Source organism: Colias croceus, chromosome 8 (genome assembly GCF_905220415.1).
Source record: "Colias croceus chromosome 8, ilColCroc2.1".
Taxonomy (NCBI): Eukaryota; Metazoa; Arthropoda; class Insecta; order Lepidoptera; family Pieridae; genus Colias; species Colias croceus.
This window is the reverse complement of record NC_059544.1, coordinates 5,930,909-5,947,918: the sequence shown is the minus strand read 5'-3', so window position 1 is coordinate 5,947,918 and position 17,010 is coordinate 5,930,909. Positions and strand designations below refer to the sequence as shown.

Here is a 17,010-nt window from a genome sequence, read left to right as displayed (position 1 = left end):
TTGTTATCAATGTGTAAACAGGGATGAACTTATGAGTATTCCTGGTTTATTTTGGGACTGTGAAAATAATGAAAATATTGTAAGGCACAAAGTTCAAATCTGTTTCACCATATTTATGCTGTTGGATTTACGCTCCCGGTATTACCTCCGTGAACTTGACATTATCGTGTGAATGTCGTTTTCATGAAAATAAATATGTACCTATCTATCAATGTTTTGGCCAAATTCTATCAAAATCATATCGACGCCTTGATCATAATAAAACTAAAGTACCTAATATGGAAAATAAAGCTATCTTTACTTTCCATATTACTCTCTATAGAGTCAGATAAAATAAAAATATTGATTATGTATGAATCGATTATCATGAGTAAACAGACCTTTAAAAAAGTTGGTAAAGTAATAATATACAGTGAAACTTGGTTAAGTGGGACCTGGATAAGTGAGAAACCTCCATAACTGGAACTCATGCTGAGGTCCCAACACTTTGGCACTGAATTACCTCTGTTAGTGGGACGAGTAAACCTCTATATCTGGGATTTGTTCTTTCGATTTATCATCATACTTACCTCTATAAATGAGACAGCGAGTAAATTTTGTATGCATAAACCTCTGTAACTGAGATAACATTGTTTGTTTACTCATTCTTATTCTATCCACAAATTCCACACGTAATTCCAAGTACGTAAGTACAAATTTTGAGCTTCAATTACCTTCAGTTTTAGTTTCGCTTTATACAGATATTTATTTGATAAATGTCAAAACGAAAGCTACAATCGTTATCATTAGGTGAAAAACTGAAGTTAATATCCATTTATGAACCTGTATTCTCACCTCTATTAATGGAACCCTCTGTAAATGAGACAGATATTTATTCATACCTGTATATCTGAGACACTGGGTAAGTGGAATACCTCTATATGTGAAACGACATTGCAGGTCCCTTGATGTCTCACTTAACCAGGTTTCACTGTATTAGAAAGAAAACATAAAGTACGTTTCACCACAAATACTTCAAATCAAATTTCACTTACAAGTAATACACTTTTAAAAACAATAAACATTAAAAAAACATTATTAGTATGTATGAATGTTTGATTGGAGAATTTTTAGCTTTTATAATACATAATATACCTAACTGCTATTAGCAAAATAAAATGTACCTAATAACTATTGTAGACATGACATAACTAATATACCTAGTTACATCTTCTAAAAATCCAGTTTTTTTAATGATATCTAAATATGAAAGAACTGTCAAATTATATTATTACCTACACTTACCTTCTTCCTTTTTTTTCATACCTTAATCTATACTAATATTATAAAGCTGAAGAGTTTGTTTGTTTGAACGCGCTAATCTCGGGAACTACTGGTCCGATTTGAAAAATTGTTTCGGTGTTAGATAGCCCATTTATCGAGAAAGCCTATAGGATATAATTATATCATCAGCTAAGAATAACAGGAGCGGAGCAATGCGGGTGAAACCGCGGGGAACAGCTAGTAATAAAATAAAAGTTGTTAACTTTTATTTTATTACTAGCTGTTTGAGAATGGTGAGAATTAGTAAGAGTTGTAAACATTACCTAACTACAATCTAGAAAACTTTATTAAACCTACCTCATTAAAAACCAATTTATTTACTCAAACAGTTTTCAAAATGTTTTAGTTAATCATTGATGGAAACAAAAGCGAAATGAAACGCAGTGTTTTGTTTAAACAATACCACTCTGGTATCTCGATAAGCCAACAAAAGCCAATTTTGTTGTGTAGGTATATTTGTCCAGTAAGTAAGAAGTTGTCTGTATATTTTACACCGTGAACTTTAGCAGTTTCTTGTTTAATATCGTTTCAATCCACGTTCCAATAGCATAAGTTTTTCATTAAAATAAGCTGATGTTTTGTTTTGAATTTAAATCATTTCGAAAAAGACAATAGTTAATGATAACCTTAATGGTTTTGGTCCTATAAAGAAAATATTACTAATTTTTATTAAAAAAAAATAATTTTACGTACCTAACTAAGTACCTAAGTAGTTACTTATTTCAATTTTTATTAAAATTATTTTTTAAATTATAGAAAAAGTATACTTAAGTACATAAATCTAAAGAAATCATTTTTATAACTATTAGAAAACTTACAGGTATTCAAACAAGAACTTGAATACTATAATATTACTTTTATAATAGAACTAAGACAAAATTACTTTAATATTCCGAGCGATGTTCGAGCGTCAAAGTTAAAGTACTAGGTGAGCTAATTTACTTTAAAATTAACTTAATAAGCTGCATCAGAAAGCTGCTCCATTATAACAATATTATACCAACCTACCTGTCTAATAAAGTAGCAGGTATTTAATTGTGCGGAGGCACGTGTAGGTACATAAGTGCACGATGAACGAATTATTTAAACGACCGAGACCAATTTCATTTGGAAGCTTTTATCTTGAGTGATAATATAAATGCTTTTAATTAAGACATAATTAAGGAGAGTATTACTTAACATTATAGTAATAATTTTAATTAAATACGAATTGAAATAATACTTTCTGCTAACTGATAGGTTTCAATTTGAAACAGTACACAACTGGACGCTTGCCGCAATAAACCACTAAGATTGACACGATTCGTCATTTGACAAATGTTACACAACTGTTTATATAAAACAGCTGCGAAATTAGTTATCTGGTCAATATAAGAAATAGGTACGGTGGATCTGGACCACGTAATAGTGATCAAATATGAGGTTATTTATTTTATTAGGTTTGTTAATATTCTATGTTGTCATTTTTGCTGATGCAAGGAGAATAAAACCTTTAAAAAATGAAGAAGAAAGTGTAGAAGTTAAAGATCAAGTGGACGCGGCAAGCGAACATAAAAAAGAAGAAAAACCACAAAGTCATGAATTCAAGAGAGGAGGTGGTAAAGATCACCATGCAGAGCATCACGACGATCACGGAGAAAAAGGTCACAAAGGTTACAAAGGTCACCATCACCACGAGGAAGGTAAAAAGGGTCACCATGATAAAGAACACCACAAAGGAGAGTACGATGATCATGGCGCTACTGAAAAAGAACATCACCATCAGGATGGTCACTATGATGAACATCATAAAGGGGAAAAGGGAGAGAAGGGTCACAAATATGAAGAAAAAGGACATTACAATAAAGGTCATTCTACTAAAGGTCACCACGAAATCCATAAACTCGACGAATTTAAGAAAGATAAACACTTCTTCGACGAGGAAGGGGATTCTGGCCACGAAGAAAAACATGGTGGTTTTCATGAGGAGCATGGTCATAAAAAAGGTGGACATTATCATAAAGGTCATCATCATGGCGATCACCATGAGCATGAGCATGGTGAAAAGGGACATCACGAAAAAGGAGGACATCACCATGAACACAAAGCCCACAAGGAATCTGCCGGTCATGATGAGCACCATCACCATCACGATGATCATGCTAAGAAAGGTGGCCACGAACACCACAAAAAATGGGGATACAAGAAAGAGCATTAAGACAATAAATGATAAAATAAAATTTATCGAATCAAATTATGGATTTTCATGGCTTATGACTATGATTGCCCACGTCTGGTCATCTATTTATTTATTGAGAATAGTAAGTAAAATTAGTCTTTGAGACGTTGTGAGTGCTATTGTTATTTAATTTATAAAATAAATGTTTTCATTTTACGTTGTTTTTCTTTAACAATAATTTGTTTAATGCTTTAATTTACTGATAGGAAGATATGGTTAGTTGAGATATGGTTCTGAAATGAAATAAAAATATTATGTAATTGATTAATGATAGAGATGTTTGTAGCCTAGAGACGCTTTTAATTTTTTATAATATTATCTACTGAATATTCAAACGATTGTTACTGATTCGTCAATCGGATATATTTCTTGTGCAAATCTAATGCAAATCGTATATAATATTATTATTAAGAGTATTTATGAAGAGTATACGCGGCGTTCACAAAAGTTAATGAATAATATTGTATTAAAGAGGCATTGCATCACAATCGACTACGATTACGTCTACAAAAAAATAAAAAGAATCTAAAGGAATAAGTGTTTATTGAATTTTTGCAGACTCCCAGAATTCTATAAATTAATCCTTTGCTAGGCTCATTCACGATTTCTTGTCGTAAAAATATTATTTTATTTTATTTCTAGAAAGCTCTGAACCATTAACAACTTTACTTAAGCTTATCATAATTTGAATGGGTTAACTATGTTAACCTTTATTGCAGAAGGTAAAATTTATGCAATTATGACCTATGAAAAAATTAAAATCAGAATAAATTCTATCACGAGTCGGGATATACGAACCCGCGTATCGCATTACCCTGGCGACGCCGAAGATTATAATCCACTATTTCCTTCTGTTTTCCTTTCTTATTTAATCTAAACAATTAACGTAATTAATTCCTTATGTTTGACCAAAATTCGTCAATCTTACAATTTTCATTCCCGACGGCTCGATGTAATCTACTGATAACGCTTTTACACTAATTAACGAGCAAATGTGGGGCTTACTGATGTCACACCTCACACTGGATTTATGGCCCTATGTGACGTAACTTTAAATCCTTCTCTGCGAGCAAAAGCTAATGTGACACGAATTGAATGACATTTCCTAATTGCTTGAACATTAACTTATCACCCGGCCTATAAGAAATTTAATGAAAAGGTTATGCGAATAAATAGTAGTAGTTATGTTTGTATATTACATTAATATTATTAACTAGCGGTCCGCCCCGGCTTCGCCCGTGGTACATGTTTACGTTTTCTCTACATAAGAACCATCCTCGTACTTCAAGGAATATAATAAAAAAAGAATTATCGAAATCGGTTCAGCCGTTCTCGAGTTATGGAATTACAACGAAAAGTGGCATTGATTTTTATATATTAGATTCGTGTAAATTCACGCATTCAGTTAGGTTTTCACGATTTTTATTTTATGTGTTGCCACTTGCCTTGTGCATTTTAACCCATTGACCACCGAGCGGCCCAATGAGACCACGACACAATAGATTTTCTATTGTGTCTGTGATTCCGGGGGCTGATGTATTGAAAAACTAGTTGAATCAGAACCGCATTGGATTTAAATTAGTATTTATAATACAACCTTTTATAAGCAACTGCTGAACTTGTACACGAAATATTATCACTTTTTCAGATGTCGAATTAACGGGAAACAGCATCGAAAATTTTGTTTTAATCATAGCTTTTACAAGTCTACTACCTAGGTATTTGTTAATAATTTACAAATAATACTAACACATTAAATCATAAAAACGGTATATGTATTTACAAAAAAAAAAAACAACATAACAAACTATTTACTTAAAACTATTAAAAAAACTTAATGGCCCTTTTTGAATCCCCAATGTTTGTGGTCTTCATGACCGCCTTTGTTACCATGACCGCGATGATGATGATGATGTTCATGGTGACTACCTTCATCATGATGTCCTTTGTGATCGTGGTGGTGCCCTCCCTTCTCATGGAAACCTTTCTTGCCATGGTGATGCTCATGGTGGCCACCATGTTTGTGCCCGTGATCAAAGTGACCGCCCTTTTTGTGACCGTGCTCATCGTGGTGACCTCCATATCCTTCTTCGAAACCAGATTCCCCATATTTGTCATGGAATTTCTTGTTCTTTTTGAATTCGTCTAGCTTATGAACTCCATGGTGTCCCTTTGTGGAGTGTCCCTTATGGAAGTGTCCCTTTTCTTCAAATCCGTGGCCTTTTTCGCCCTTTTCTCCGTGATGATGTTCAAGATAGTGCCCATCGTCGTGGTGATGGTGCTTCTTGTGTCCTCCATGTTCACCGTGATGTCCTTTATGTCCTTCATGATGATGGTGCCCCTTTTTGCCGTGTTCGTGGTGATGGTGTCCTTTGTATCCTTTATGGCCTTTGCCACCATGATCATGGTGGTGATGATGATGATGCTCGTGTCCTCCTCCCTTCTCATGATGATTTGACGCAGAGGGTTCCAAATCGGCATCCACATTGTCGCGAATATCACGAGCATACGATATAGCTAGAGTAATGAGAAGACAGCTCGCTACGAGAACTGCCTTCATTGTTAATGTTATTGTACCACAGTTTGTTACTAAAATGAGAACGACATTTTTCAACAACGTTTTATAGACACTGCGGCGTGATTTTTCTGCGCACTGATATTAGGCAACTTTGACCAGTAGACTGTAATGTGTTCATTAATTACCAAGGTTAAACGCTTTATCGGTATTAATAAACCGAAAATTCGATTGCAGAAATGTATAATTACTGTTTAATATTATGAAAAAATAGTTTTTAGACAAGTTGGCTATAAGGAATTGAAAACCTCATCTTTTGCAAAATATGGGATGGGAATAAGATACGAAATAAGTATAGCAGTAGGTAGTTTTAATTCGTGTGTTATTCGAATATTTCTTAATCATGACATAAAATGTGTGTGTTTTCAGTCATATAATAATTCTCTGTATATAAAATATATCAATGTAATTGTCTGGGACGATCTTTCTAAAAACAGGTAGCATTTACTACTCCCACGTAGTCGCTTATGGTAAGATTCGAGAAATATGTTAGAATTAAGTAGGTGAAAATCTAGATATTTATTTCTAAGTAGGAATATTATTTATGACATTTTGTTCTTTGTACCTAAATTCAGTCAATTAGACATTTGAAATAATAATGAGTCTGGTTGGGTTTCCAGGAATAAATGTTACTTAATCTCTATTATTATATCTAACTTGACCGGGCTAAAAAATTAAAATTACACAATACATATAAAGTTCTATTTTTTTTCGTAAGTAGTTCTATAGGTAAGAACTTTTCCAAATTTTAAATCGCTGAATCTAAGATTCTCTAAGTCCCCTCTTTGCGTTTTCACCGGTGTATGTCCTTTAAGTAATACGGTTCTTATATGTAGGAATTGCTCTTTAACAACGGACGAAATAACACTCATAAATAATTATCATTATAAAAAAGAAAATGGTTGAATATTCTAGAAGCAGCTACCAATGGTTATACTTCTAACCGCACGATCGTTTTACCAATAGCGCAGTCAATTGTAAATTGTATAAACATTTATCGCATTGTACTAGTTCACGTGATACAAGTATAAAACGAAGACATAATTATTCTACATCAAATTAGTCATAAAAGAGTCATCATCTATCGTCGCTAATAGTTTAAGAAGATATTTTTAAGGAAACACAATTCATTTGTTCCACTTTTATTTCGATTTATATTATAAAAAATACCACCCTATATTAAATTAAATATACAATGTGGTTCCATCAAGAGGTAACAATACAAAGTATAAAGTATATTCGTCGTTAACTTTCAAGTTAGTATTAAGATAGATATAGGTATTAAGTAACGCTTAACTTGACTAATAGGTTTCGTCCAGAACAATAAGGACACATGATTATAATATGGAGAGTTGTTGTAAAGTATGAGTAATAGTTAATACATATCTAAACGTCAATAAATAAAAGTCAAAAAGTCAATTAAAATTGTCACTCGCATTGCAGCGCTCCTGTTGGTCTTAGCGTGATGATATATATATAGCCTTCCTCGATAAATGGGCTATCTAACACATAATCACCGATAATCACCGAAATAATTTTTCAAATCGAACCAGTAGTTTTTGAGATTAGCGCGTTCAAACGTTCGTATGTTATTTTTATATGCATGCTGCGTAGTGTGGTACATTGGTCGATGCTGTTGCCAGAACGATTTAAGATGGAAATCTGAGACTAGTTAATAAAGAAACATTTATACGTATTATATTAAACAATTATAATTCATGCATATTAGCGTAATTAATAATTCTTGCAGTTACCATTTCAAGTATGGGCAACTGGTAACAAATTAGCATTTGAAATATAAATTACATTTCTTTGTGCTTTATGATTAAAGAAATGCAACAATTTTACGCAATTAACTTTAATTCAACACATTTTAAGGTGGTTAGCTTTTAGTGGTACTTTGCTTAGGTGAGACAAAAGCTTTTACTGCTTTCCGTGAAGCGAGTGCTGAAATTCTTGTTGCGAAAGGCACAATGCATTAAATATAAGCTAAGTTTCCAAATTGGATTACTTTTATACGAATAATTAGTATACATTTATAATGGCTTAGAACATAGGTTTCCTTTAATAAATATATATTTTAAAGGAACAGTAAAGTCAGATAGCAACTGCGTCTTTACTAAAGCGTCTCGTCGTCGCGTAATTTTTCAATGTCTCTGTCGTGAACTGTTGTTTGTTATATATGATTTTTAAAATTAAATAAAATTTTCGCCTTTATTCTACAGTTGTTTCTCAATTTCATTAAATAAAATATTTATAAGAGCTTCAAGCAAACGTTCTAAGTCGCTCAGTAATGTTTATAATATGTAGATAAGTAGGTAATCATTTAGTTATTTACCTCTAAGCATATTTTTTTATGAAAAGTACCTACCTATATTTATAATATGATAATATGTATGTTACTTTTTATATACCTAAATATTTGTTGCTATTTTATCTTGTCTCTATAAGGTATTAAGTAAAGTCAAACTTATTTTTTAAGTTTATTTAATGTTGTAGTAAAAAACGTAACAAAATAATATAATTTGTATAGTATCAACAAATAACAAGTATTTTAAATTACAATTTTTAGTGACCAGATTTGTGTCCCCAGTGCTTGTGGTCTTCATGGCCGCCCTTTTTGCCATGGTCGTGGTGATGGTCCCAATGTTCGTGGTGACCGCCATCTCCGTGGTGTCCCTTGTGATGATGATGGTGTCCTCCCTTCTCATGGTGTCCCTTATCGCCGTGATGGTGCTCATGATGGCCGCCGTGTTTGTGACCCTTGTGGAAGTGGCCTCCCTTCTTGTAGCCGCCTTCGTCATGGTGTCCGCCGTAATGTTCATGGTGTCCCTTATCGCCATGGTGATCGTGGAAGTGTTTGTCTTTTTTGAATTCATCGTGCTTCTCGACGCCATGGTGGCCTTTGGTGTCATGACCTTTGTGCCAATGGCCGTGCTCCTCGTGTCCATGGCCGTGTTCGCCCTTTTCACCGTGTCCGTGGTGATGGTGGTAGCCTTCATCGTGGTGGTGATGTTTTTTGTGTCCACCGTGTTCGCCGTGATGTCCCTTGTGGCCCTCATGATGGTGATGTCCTTTGTGGCCATGATGGTCTTCGTGGTGTCCCTTATGTCCCTTATGGTCGTGGCCGCCATGGTCGTGGTGATGATGCCCGTGGTGCTCGTGGCCGCCGCCCTTGTCCCATTTGTGACCAGACGCTGCTGCCTCTAAATCCGCTGATCTCTTCTCCCTTATTTCCCTCGCTGATGCAATGGCCGCTAAAGCCACCAGTCCGAAGACTGCGAGCACATAACTCCTCATGATTGGTTTGATAGGTGTTAATTGTTGAATGATACTTGATTCAGACGCGAAGATATTTTATACTGTTAACAGCCACGGTTAGGAAATTTAGTATTGACTGAGAGCTGAGGTTAAGGCCAAATATTCTTATCGGTCTATAGATTTCTACTCCTAGACTAAAGACTAACCGTTACCAATCATTGTAATCAATGAAAAATTTGATGATTCTTAAGTATAAGAAAAATATGTTAAACAGTAAAAACGTTTCTAACAAGTTTTAAAATAATCTTTTTATTTAATTTTGAAATTTGTAAGCTGAAAATATTTATAGTTGTTCTAATTGAAGAATTAAACAATGTCCTTAAAAATAAAGTACTTACGAATGTGAATAATTATCATAATTTATCTAATTATGACAAGTTTGGGTGATAACAAAAATTTTCAGTACCTACAATCTACATATTTTATTATTTATGCTCAGGAACCTAGTCTAAATACATAAAACAAAGTGCCTAACCGCGCTATGTTTATGTGCGCTAATCTCAGAAGCGGTGTTTCGGCTGTTTTTCATTTGGCTTTTACTAGAAAGGTTTATGTTCGTAATTTATAAAGTTAAAATTCTCATGAAGTAAACGTTTTTTTGGAGGTATTTATATTTTAAATGAGAGGAGGTGTATAAATTTATATTTTATTTTTTTTATATTAGTTTTAAATTAACCTATTGTCCACAATATCACATGAAAAATCACAGGTTTTGTACTTTAAACAGTATTTTCCCATATGTAAAATCTATATAGCACGATCTAAATATGTACAACCTAATGAAATTATTTACTTTTATTGGATGATGTAATAAAAATGAGAGAATTTCGTTACCTTGTGAATTACGTTTGTCTTATAACAATAGAAATCATTATCTGAATTATTGAATTGAACGTTTTCCCCGATTAAAGAACCCTTTATTGCGCTTGGTCGGTGTATCTGCAACTTTTATCGATAAGTTATGAAAATTTATGAACCCTGGCTACTATTAAGGCAATTTCCAGTTTTGATGTAAATAATACAGGATTTCTTAATCAAATTTGTTACATAATTGCTTTTGGTCGAAGTATCTCATTCTATCATTTGCGTATAATAATATTTAATATATTTTTATATATTCAGAACCATGGTCCATACTTTATGATTTACACATATACACGTATTTTTATATAATATGTACACGAATAAACATTATATAACTACATTTACTAAATAATAAACACAAAATGTAAAGACAAAATAAATAATTTTTCATTTATTGTGTAAGTATCACAAAATAAGCAACAATAACAAAACTATGTTTAATGTCATATAAAAATCCAAAATTTAAATATTTACTTATGTCCTTTTTCCCAACCCCAACCTTTTCCCTCATCATGTCCCCCTTTGCTAGCGTGTCCTTCGTGATGACCCCAATACTCCTCGTTGGCTCCTTCGTCATGGTCTCCCTTTTGATCGTGATGATGTCCACCCTTTTCAAAGTATCCCTTGTTACCACCTTCATGCTCGTGGTACCCACCATTGCTGTGTCCTTTATGAAACTCGCCGCCTTCTTTATAACCACCTTCATCATGATGGCCACCGTATCCCTCTTCGAATCCTGATTCGCCGTGCTTGTCATGGAAATGCTTGTCTTTTTTGAATTCGTCTAATTTGTGGATTCCATGATGACCCTTTGTTGAATGACCTTTATGGAAATGTCCTTTTTCTTCAAAGCTGTGTCCCTTTACTCCCTTCTCTCCGTTTTCATGTCCCTCATGATACCCTTCGTCGTGATGGTGATGTTTCTTATGACCGCCGCTTTCATCGAACTGTCCTTTGAATCCTTCGTGATCGGAATGACCTTTCTTTCCGTAGTTATGGCCATGATATCCCTTGTAACCTTTTTCGCCGTGTCCTCCTTCCTCCCCATAATGTTCACCGTAATGGTCTCCACCCTCACCTTTCTCCCAAACTCCTGAGGCCGCCTCTTCAAGATCCGCTCCACGTTTGTGCCTCACATCCCTCGCATAGGCGGTCGCTACGAGAGCAATTAAACAAACGAACACCGAAATCCTCATGTTCCCTTCGTTTCTAAGGTCTGTGGACGATTGCCAAATGATGCCCGTTTCAAAATTCGAACAGCTTTTATAGTATTGCCAAACGTGCAACGATATTGATATAATTCAATTGAATTTAATGTCAGGGTAAAGAAAAATGACCGTCATAGCGGCATGAATGACCTAAATTAGTTTCTTTGTCATTTAGTAAGAGGTCTAAGTATAGTATTAAAAGTGCCATTATATGAATACTAATATATTGGTATACATAACAAATGATCATTTTATAATAACATGAGGTATTGTTATCAAACAGATTTAGAGAATAATCGTAATTCTTATCCGTAGTGGTTCTTAACCGTATAGTACGTGAACAACAGCAAGCAGGTTGCGATGTATTTTTATTACTGCAAAATGTTGGATTTCAAATATGATATTCTATTTTATGCTAAACTCAAGTAAATCTTTTGTACTTTATTAAATGTATGACCTACTTTTATGCTTAATACATACTTCTTACATTCTTGAATTGACTTCTTCGCAGGTTCATGTGATTTACACAGAGTTTCATTTATAAAATAGGCTCTATAAAATAGTAGCAAATAATTGTATTAGCAAAATATTATTATAAATTAACAATCTTCCTTGTTTTAATTTTTTTTAAATTTCCTTGTTTTAGTTTTGAAATTATTACCTTTATTTTAGTAATACGGAAAATCGCTGTATTATCTAACGTGAGTAATATTAAACAACCATAAACAGTGTAATCATAAATAATATTTCGGGGATGAGGCTTTGCTCGTTTTCACTAGAGTCAAGGTTGTCGCGTGTCAAGGTGATATTGCGAAGCCGTCGTTCTTGTTGTTTTCAATAAGTTTTATTTTAACTTCTTTTGATCAATGCTTGCGTCACAGTTCCGCTTGAGAGCACATGGTGTATCGTTACAATAACAGTAAAACCGCGTCGAGACATTCAGTGAAATATTATAAAGAATACATTTTCTGTTAATTTATTTACCTGCAATGAAGAAACATTTAAACGTAAGACGGAAATTATTTATACTTACAAGAAATAAAAATTAGATTCATTTAATAACTTTGATGTTAAAATATTTCTCAGGAAAAATGAACGCTTTTATTGAGCTTTCCTTTTGGGATTCGCAGAATCAGAATCCTGTATGTATAATGTATAATTTATATAAGTAGCTATACTTTTATATTTATTCAGTAGATATACCGATTCTTTTGATAAACTTTTTCAATTTTGTGTGGATGGAAGATTAGTTTTAATATATTATATAACATATATGGCTAATCTAATAACTTCTGGATATTTCCCGTTTAGCATATTTTTAGCTAAAATGACAATTATATATTTTAAAGTTAAAAAACAGCATCAGTGATTTTAGAAGCCCTGCAACTGGCCAAAAGACATATTTATAATTTGTGACATTAAACGCAGGTAAATAAATCTATAACTTCGAAGAATTAATAGCCAATAAAATAGTGTTTTAACTTATAAACAATGTTTCACTTCAGTATAAAGAACAAAATAGCATTGAGAGCTTACTGATATTGAAAATTTATTAAAGTTCATATTGCATGATCATTCGCACAGTCTTTAGTTTGTGTATACAGAATAAATGGGTCAATTAACTCGGCGTCGCTTGTCGATAGTGTTGTATACGTATCCGTTAACAATGGCTCCATTATTGATTGTAATAGCCGCGTAATGATCCGTGCCACTTGTTTTCATATTAATATCGATTAATGCATGTTAATTACACTATTAATTACCAATGCATAAGTGTTTGTGCTTAAATAAGGCGAATGAAATACGTTAGGGTATTGTGGCTGGCAAAAAAAGGCTTGTCATCAAAATAAATTATATATAGTATTAAAAAAAATAATCATAGGAAAGAGTAAAATAACAATCCATTAGCTTTATTTGACGACTAGGTACATATATTTGTCTCTAGGAAAAATTAGACACTTTATAAAGGTCAATATAATAATGGACGGTGGTCAATAGTTAAAACATTTTCATTGTCTAGTCGTGAACAAGAGCGGATGCTATAGGAATTCCATCATTGGAATGGAATGGGATCGTTCGACTGCAACGGAAACTATTAATAAAATTGCATCTGCCGTCGGTACGCCTTGCTCCTCAATTGATTTTCATAAGGAGAATTGTCATTCCGACGGAGAATCTCTCTCGAATCCTCCGGGTTGACAATAGTCGTGATATGAAAAGCAGGTGGATCGACCTTTCGTGTCTTGAATACTAAACGTCTTGTTATCATCTCATTCTCGGCGCCGATGAAGGCTAAATTATGTCTTCCATTTTCCAGTCGCGTTTTTTGAATGTGATTTTATAAAAGATTTTCTTTGTCTCTTGGCTCCCTATATTGAAAATTATCATCGTTTATATATTTATACAGATCGCAGACATAATTCATTATTTTGAGCCCCGATAAAGATTGAAAGAAATTCTGAATAAAGCGGTCGCTTTTAAAATAAAACACTAAACGAATAAAATACTTTGTTGTCCAATTTGCATATTTAACGAATGCAGCCCACAGTTCATTAGAGAAAAATATGTTACAATTTACCAAACACATTCCGTTATTCATATTTCATTTTATCGTATATTATCTAGTTCAGGCAGACGTATAATCTCTATTAGTCAATTGAAATAAACAATGCGAATAATTTGGTTCCCATAGCTGTTTTATTAAGCCGTGGATATTATAATTCTGTGTAGCAGCTGGTGTGTAATAAAATAATGAATTATAGATATTTCTTGTGATATAAAAGCCGGGGCCCGGGAAGGTGCTCGACATTAATGTGAGTAAAACTTTTGCAGTCTCGTTTCCGTGGCCATTTGTCAAACAAAAAATATTACTCAACTTCTACCCTAGTGCTGCCCGACATGACGTTTATAAATACCCTTATGGTTCCAGAAAGCTTTATGCAAGTTCTCGGGTTAATGTGACATAAGTTTGGTTTAAGTTCGAGATATGAATGCCAAAAGTACTTGTGTTGCAACAGAATTTCGTGATGTTAAATTTTATTAAAGTGTAACAGCTTGTGTCGTATTGTAAACTTTTAGAAAAAATAACTCATTAAACGACATAAACTTAATGAAACAGCAGCAAAATGTAAAGCTGCGGATTTTCACTTATCGTATTTTCGGATATCTATCATCAATTAACATTTATACTGTTTGATTAGTCAAAGTTACACAGTAATCAAAAAGTAAATAACATTTTTACGCGAATTAACTATTAACTATAATACATTAATAAATATATTATGTAGAATGATTGAAAACTGTAACAAATATCTGAAATTTGTTATCTATTATATGATTGAAATTGCGTTCCTGCTGAATAATATTCACATAACAGACTGGTCCCCAATTTTACATGCTAAACCCAAAGGTACTAAAATTTACATTCGTGCTGAGTGTGAAACAACATCTCTGGCAGCCGTCTGCGGCCAGTTTATCTCACCCTGGCTATTACTGTGATATCAGATTTGCGTCACTGCTCTTCTTGTATAAGTTAAAAAAATCAAACATCAATAAATTAAGACCAGTTACTAGTTAAAATATGACGTCGACGAGCAGAAATGCGCATGTAACATGAAAAGTTGGAAAAGCAAAATAAGCAATACATATGTAGCGGTAAGTGGCGAATGCAACACGCTACGATCGATGAGCACTCGTAGCCGCGTAGATTGAACGTAGCTTTCACGGCACCAATAACACTTTAGATAGCTACTGAGAATTGCAATTACTAGCTGAGCTATGTTTTTTACTTAATACGTAGATATTTAATAGCAATGTCCTTTTTCATTGTTTTTTACAATTTAATAATTGTGTTACTAACTTAGAATCTTTCACGTGATATAGACATGTTTCAAAAGTGCTTCTCGAAGAAGTCTAATTGCGTTTGAATTTGACAATATGAAAACATAAATTAATGAAAAATACTCTATAACAATACTATTAATTATTATAATATTCATTGAAATGTCTGTTGTAAACACGTTTAAATTACGCTACGAAGTTTTCACATCAAAGCCTAGATTTCTACGAATTTAATGAGCATTCGATGTACAGATTATTAATTGATGTCTGATATCTGGATTAAGATTTAACGTCTTGAAGCACATATACGTATGATCAAAATAAGCTTTTCAATAATTCATTTTATAATTCTGTGTCAAATCAGTAGTAATGATAAAAAATACATATATTGCACGTATGGCTTTGCCATTAAAATGTTAAAATCCATCAAGCCGTTTGGCCTACAAAGTGGGCTAGTGCTAAAACTAATGGAGCATGTGAATGTTTTATCTATTGCGCTTCACGATTTGCATCTATAAAAGTGCGTTTTTCACAAACATTCGATGGAGCAATAATTCTTCCTTACATCTTTAGCTGTGCAGAGATCCTTTTGTCCCTTGTCTGTGATAGAAAATCTCCTCGATTGATGACTACTATTTGCCGGGGCTTGAACTCTACGAACGCCTTTCGAGTTTGCCCTTAGTGACAGTGATTTGAATGTAATTTAAACGGTTTATTTGCTTTCTATTGGAGTTTTATTCCTGCAAGAAACGCTTACGATACATGACTAAGCATCACAGCTGTCTAAAGACATTAGCCAAAGTAATGACGTGTGACGTTGCCACACATAAACCGATTTACTTAATCGAGAACTGTGATATGTATGCATAGCTTAAGTTAGATTGATTAAGGTAATCTACATTCTACAACGTCGGATGGAGGGTACGTAAAGTGAACATCGTAACTTTATACTCGTATTACACGACTATTTTACACTTTGTATCCATATATTGTACATTGTAAATATTACTGAGTTGTAGATAAATTATTTATTAGAATGAGTAATGAGATCGATATACAATTCATAATTATTACAGTCTACAGGTTACGTTATCTCTACCATATGCAAATATCGGATTTCAATTTAAAATAATGGCTCAAAACTTTTAACGAATGAAGACGAAATAAATCCACTACCCAGGTTTACAGTATTCTGTCTCATTGCTAAAATACTCCTATAGGTACGCTAGTGGCGTATACTTTTTCTTAAGGTCTCAACAAACGAAAATTTTATTTAACAATTAAAAATAGTATATATTAATATATCTACTAGCAAAATCTAATTGTTATAAATTATTATAAAACAGATTTTTAACTTTGAAGAAATATTTATAACGTCTGGAAAACATGAGCTTCCATTGCAAATAAATATTAAAATCATTTTATTTCATTCTAACCAAAATATAAAATTCAATAGAGTGAGCGTGATTCTTAAACTGGCACTAGATGCATCTTTTTTATGTGGATAAAATAACGTTTCCCTCAATTCAAATTTGTGCTCCAAAATAAGGTCCTTTACGCAATCTGTCACCGATACCTTAACTTTTGCACAAAGCATTAATCTATAGCGGGCTGTAAAGTTTGTTTCGACCGATAGACCATTTCCGACGCAATCAAACCAC

General features: G+C 33.2%; 4 protein-coding genes across 4 annotated transcripts; 1 reads left to right on the top strand and 3 right to left on the bottom strand.

Moving 5' to 3' along the window:
* The first annotated feature begins 2,716 nt into the window (after window positions 1-2,716).
* LOC123693953 (histidine-rich glycoprotein-like) lies at window positions 2,717-3,639 on the top strand. Its single transcript, XM_045639221.1, has one exon. The coding sequence runs from the start codon at window positions 2,741-2,743 to the stop codon at window positions 3,518-3,520; it is 780 nt and encodes a 259-aa protein (XP_045495177.1). The 5' UTR covers window positions 2,717-2,740; the 3' UTR covers window positions 3,521-3,639.
* A 1,736-nt stretch (window positions 3,640-5,375) lies between these two features.
* LOC123694087 (histidine-rich glycoprotein-like) lies at window positions 5,376-6,101 on the bottom strand. Its single transcript, XM_045639390.1, has one exon. It carries the CDS (start codon window positions 6,099-6,101, stop codon window positions 5,376-5,378), a length of 726 nt encoding a protein of 241 aa, XP_045495346.1.
* Window positions 6,102-8,684: 2,583 nt separating this feature from the next.
* On the bottom strand, window positions 8,685-9,416 carry LOC123694082 (histidine-rich glycoprotein-like). The gene has a single exon (XM_045639385.1). It carries the CDS (start codon window positions 9,414-9,416, stop codon window positions 8,685-8,687), a length of 732 nt encoding a protein of 243 aa, XP_045495341.1.
* Window positions 9,417-10,771: 1,355 nt separating this feature from the next.
* Window positions 10,772-11,516, bottom strand: LOC123693693 (glycine-rich cell wall structural protein-like). Its single transcript, XM_045638888.1, has one exon. It carries the CDS (start codon window positions 11,495-11,497, stop codon window positions 10,772-10,774), a length of 726 nt encoding a protein of 241 aa, XP_045494844.1. The 5' UTR covers window positions 11,498-11,516.
* Between the last annotated feature and the right edge of the window lie 5,494 nt (window positions 11,517-17,010).

What these genes read in the sequence shown, in the direction of transcription:
- LOC123694087 (XM_045639390.1), bottom strand. Translation starts at nt 6,101, where the DNA reads ATGAAGGCAGTTCTCGTAGCGAGCTGTCTTCTCATTACTCTAGCTATA.
- LOC123694082 (XM_045639385.1), bottom strand. Translation starts at nt 9,416, where the DNA reads ATGAGGAGTTATGTGCTCGCAGTCTTCGGACTGGTGGCTTTAGCGGCC.
- LOC123693953 (XM_045639221.1), top strand. Translation starts at nt 2,741, where the DNA reads ATGAGGTTATTTATTTTATTAGGTTTGTTAATATTCTATGTTGTCATT.
- LOC123693693 (XM_045638888.1), bottom strand. Translation starts at nt 11,497, where the DNA reads ATGAGGATTTCGGTGTTCGTTTGTTTAATTGCTCTCGTAGCGACCGCC.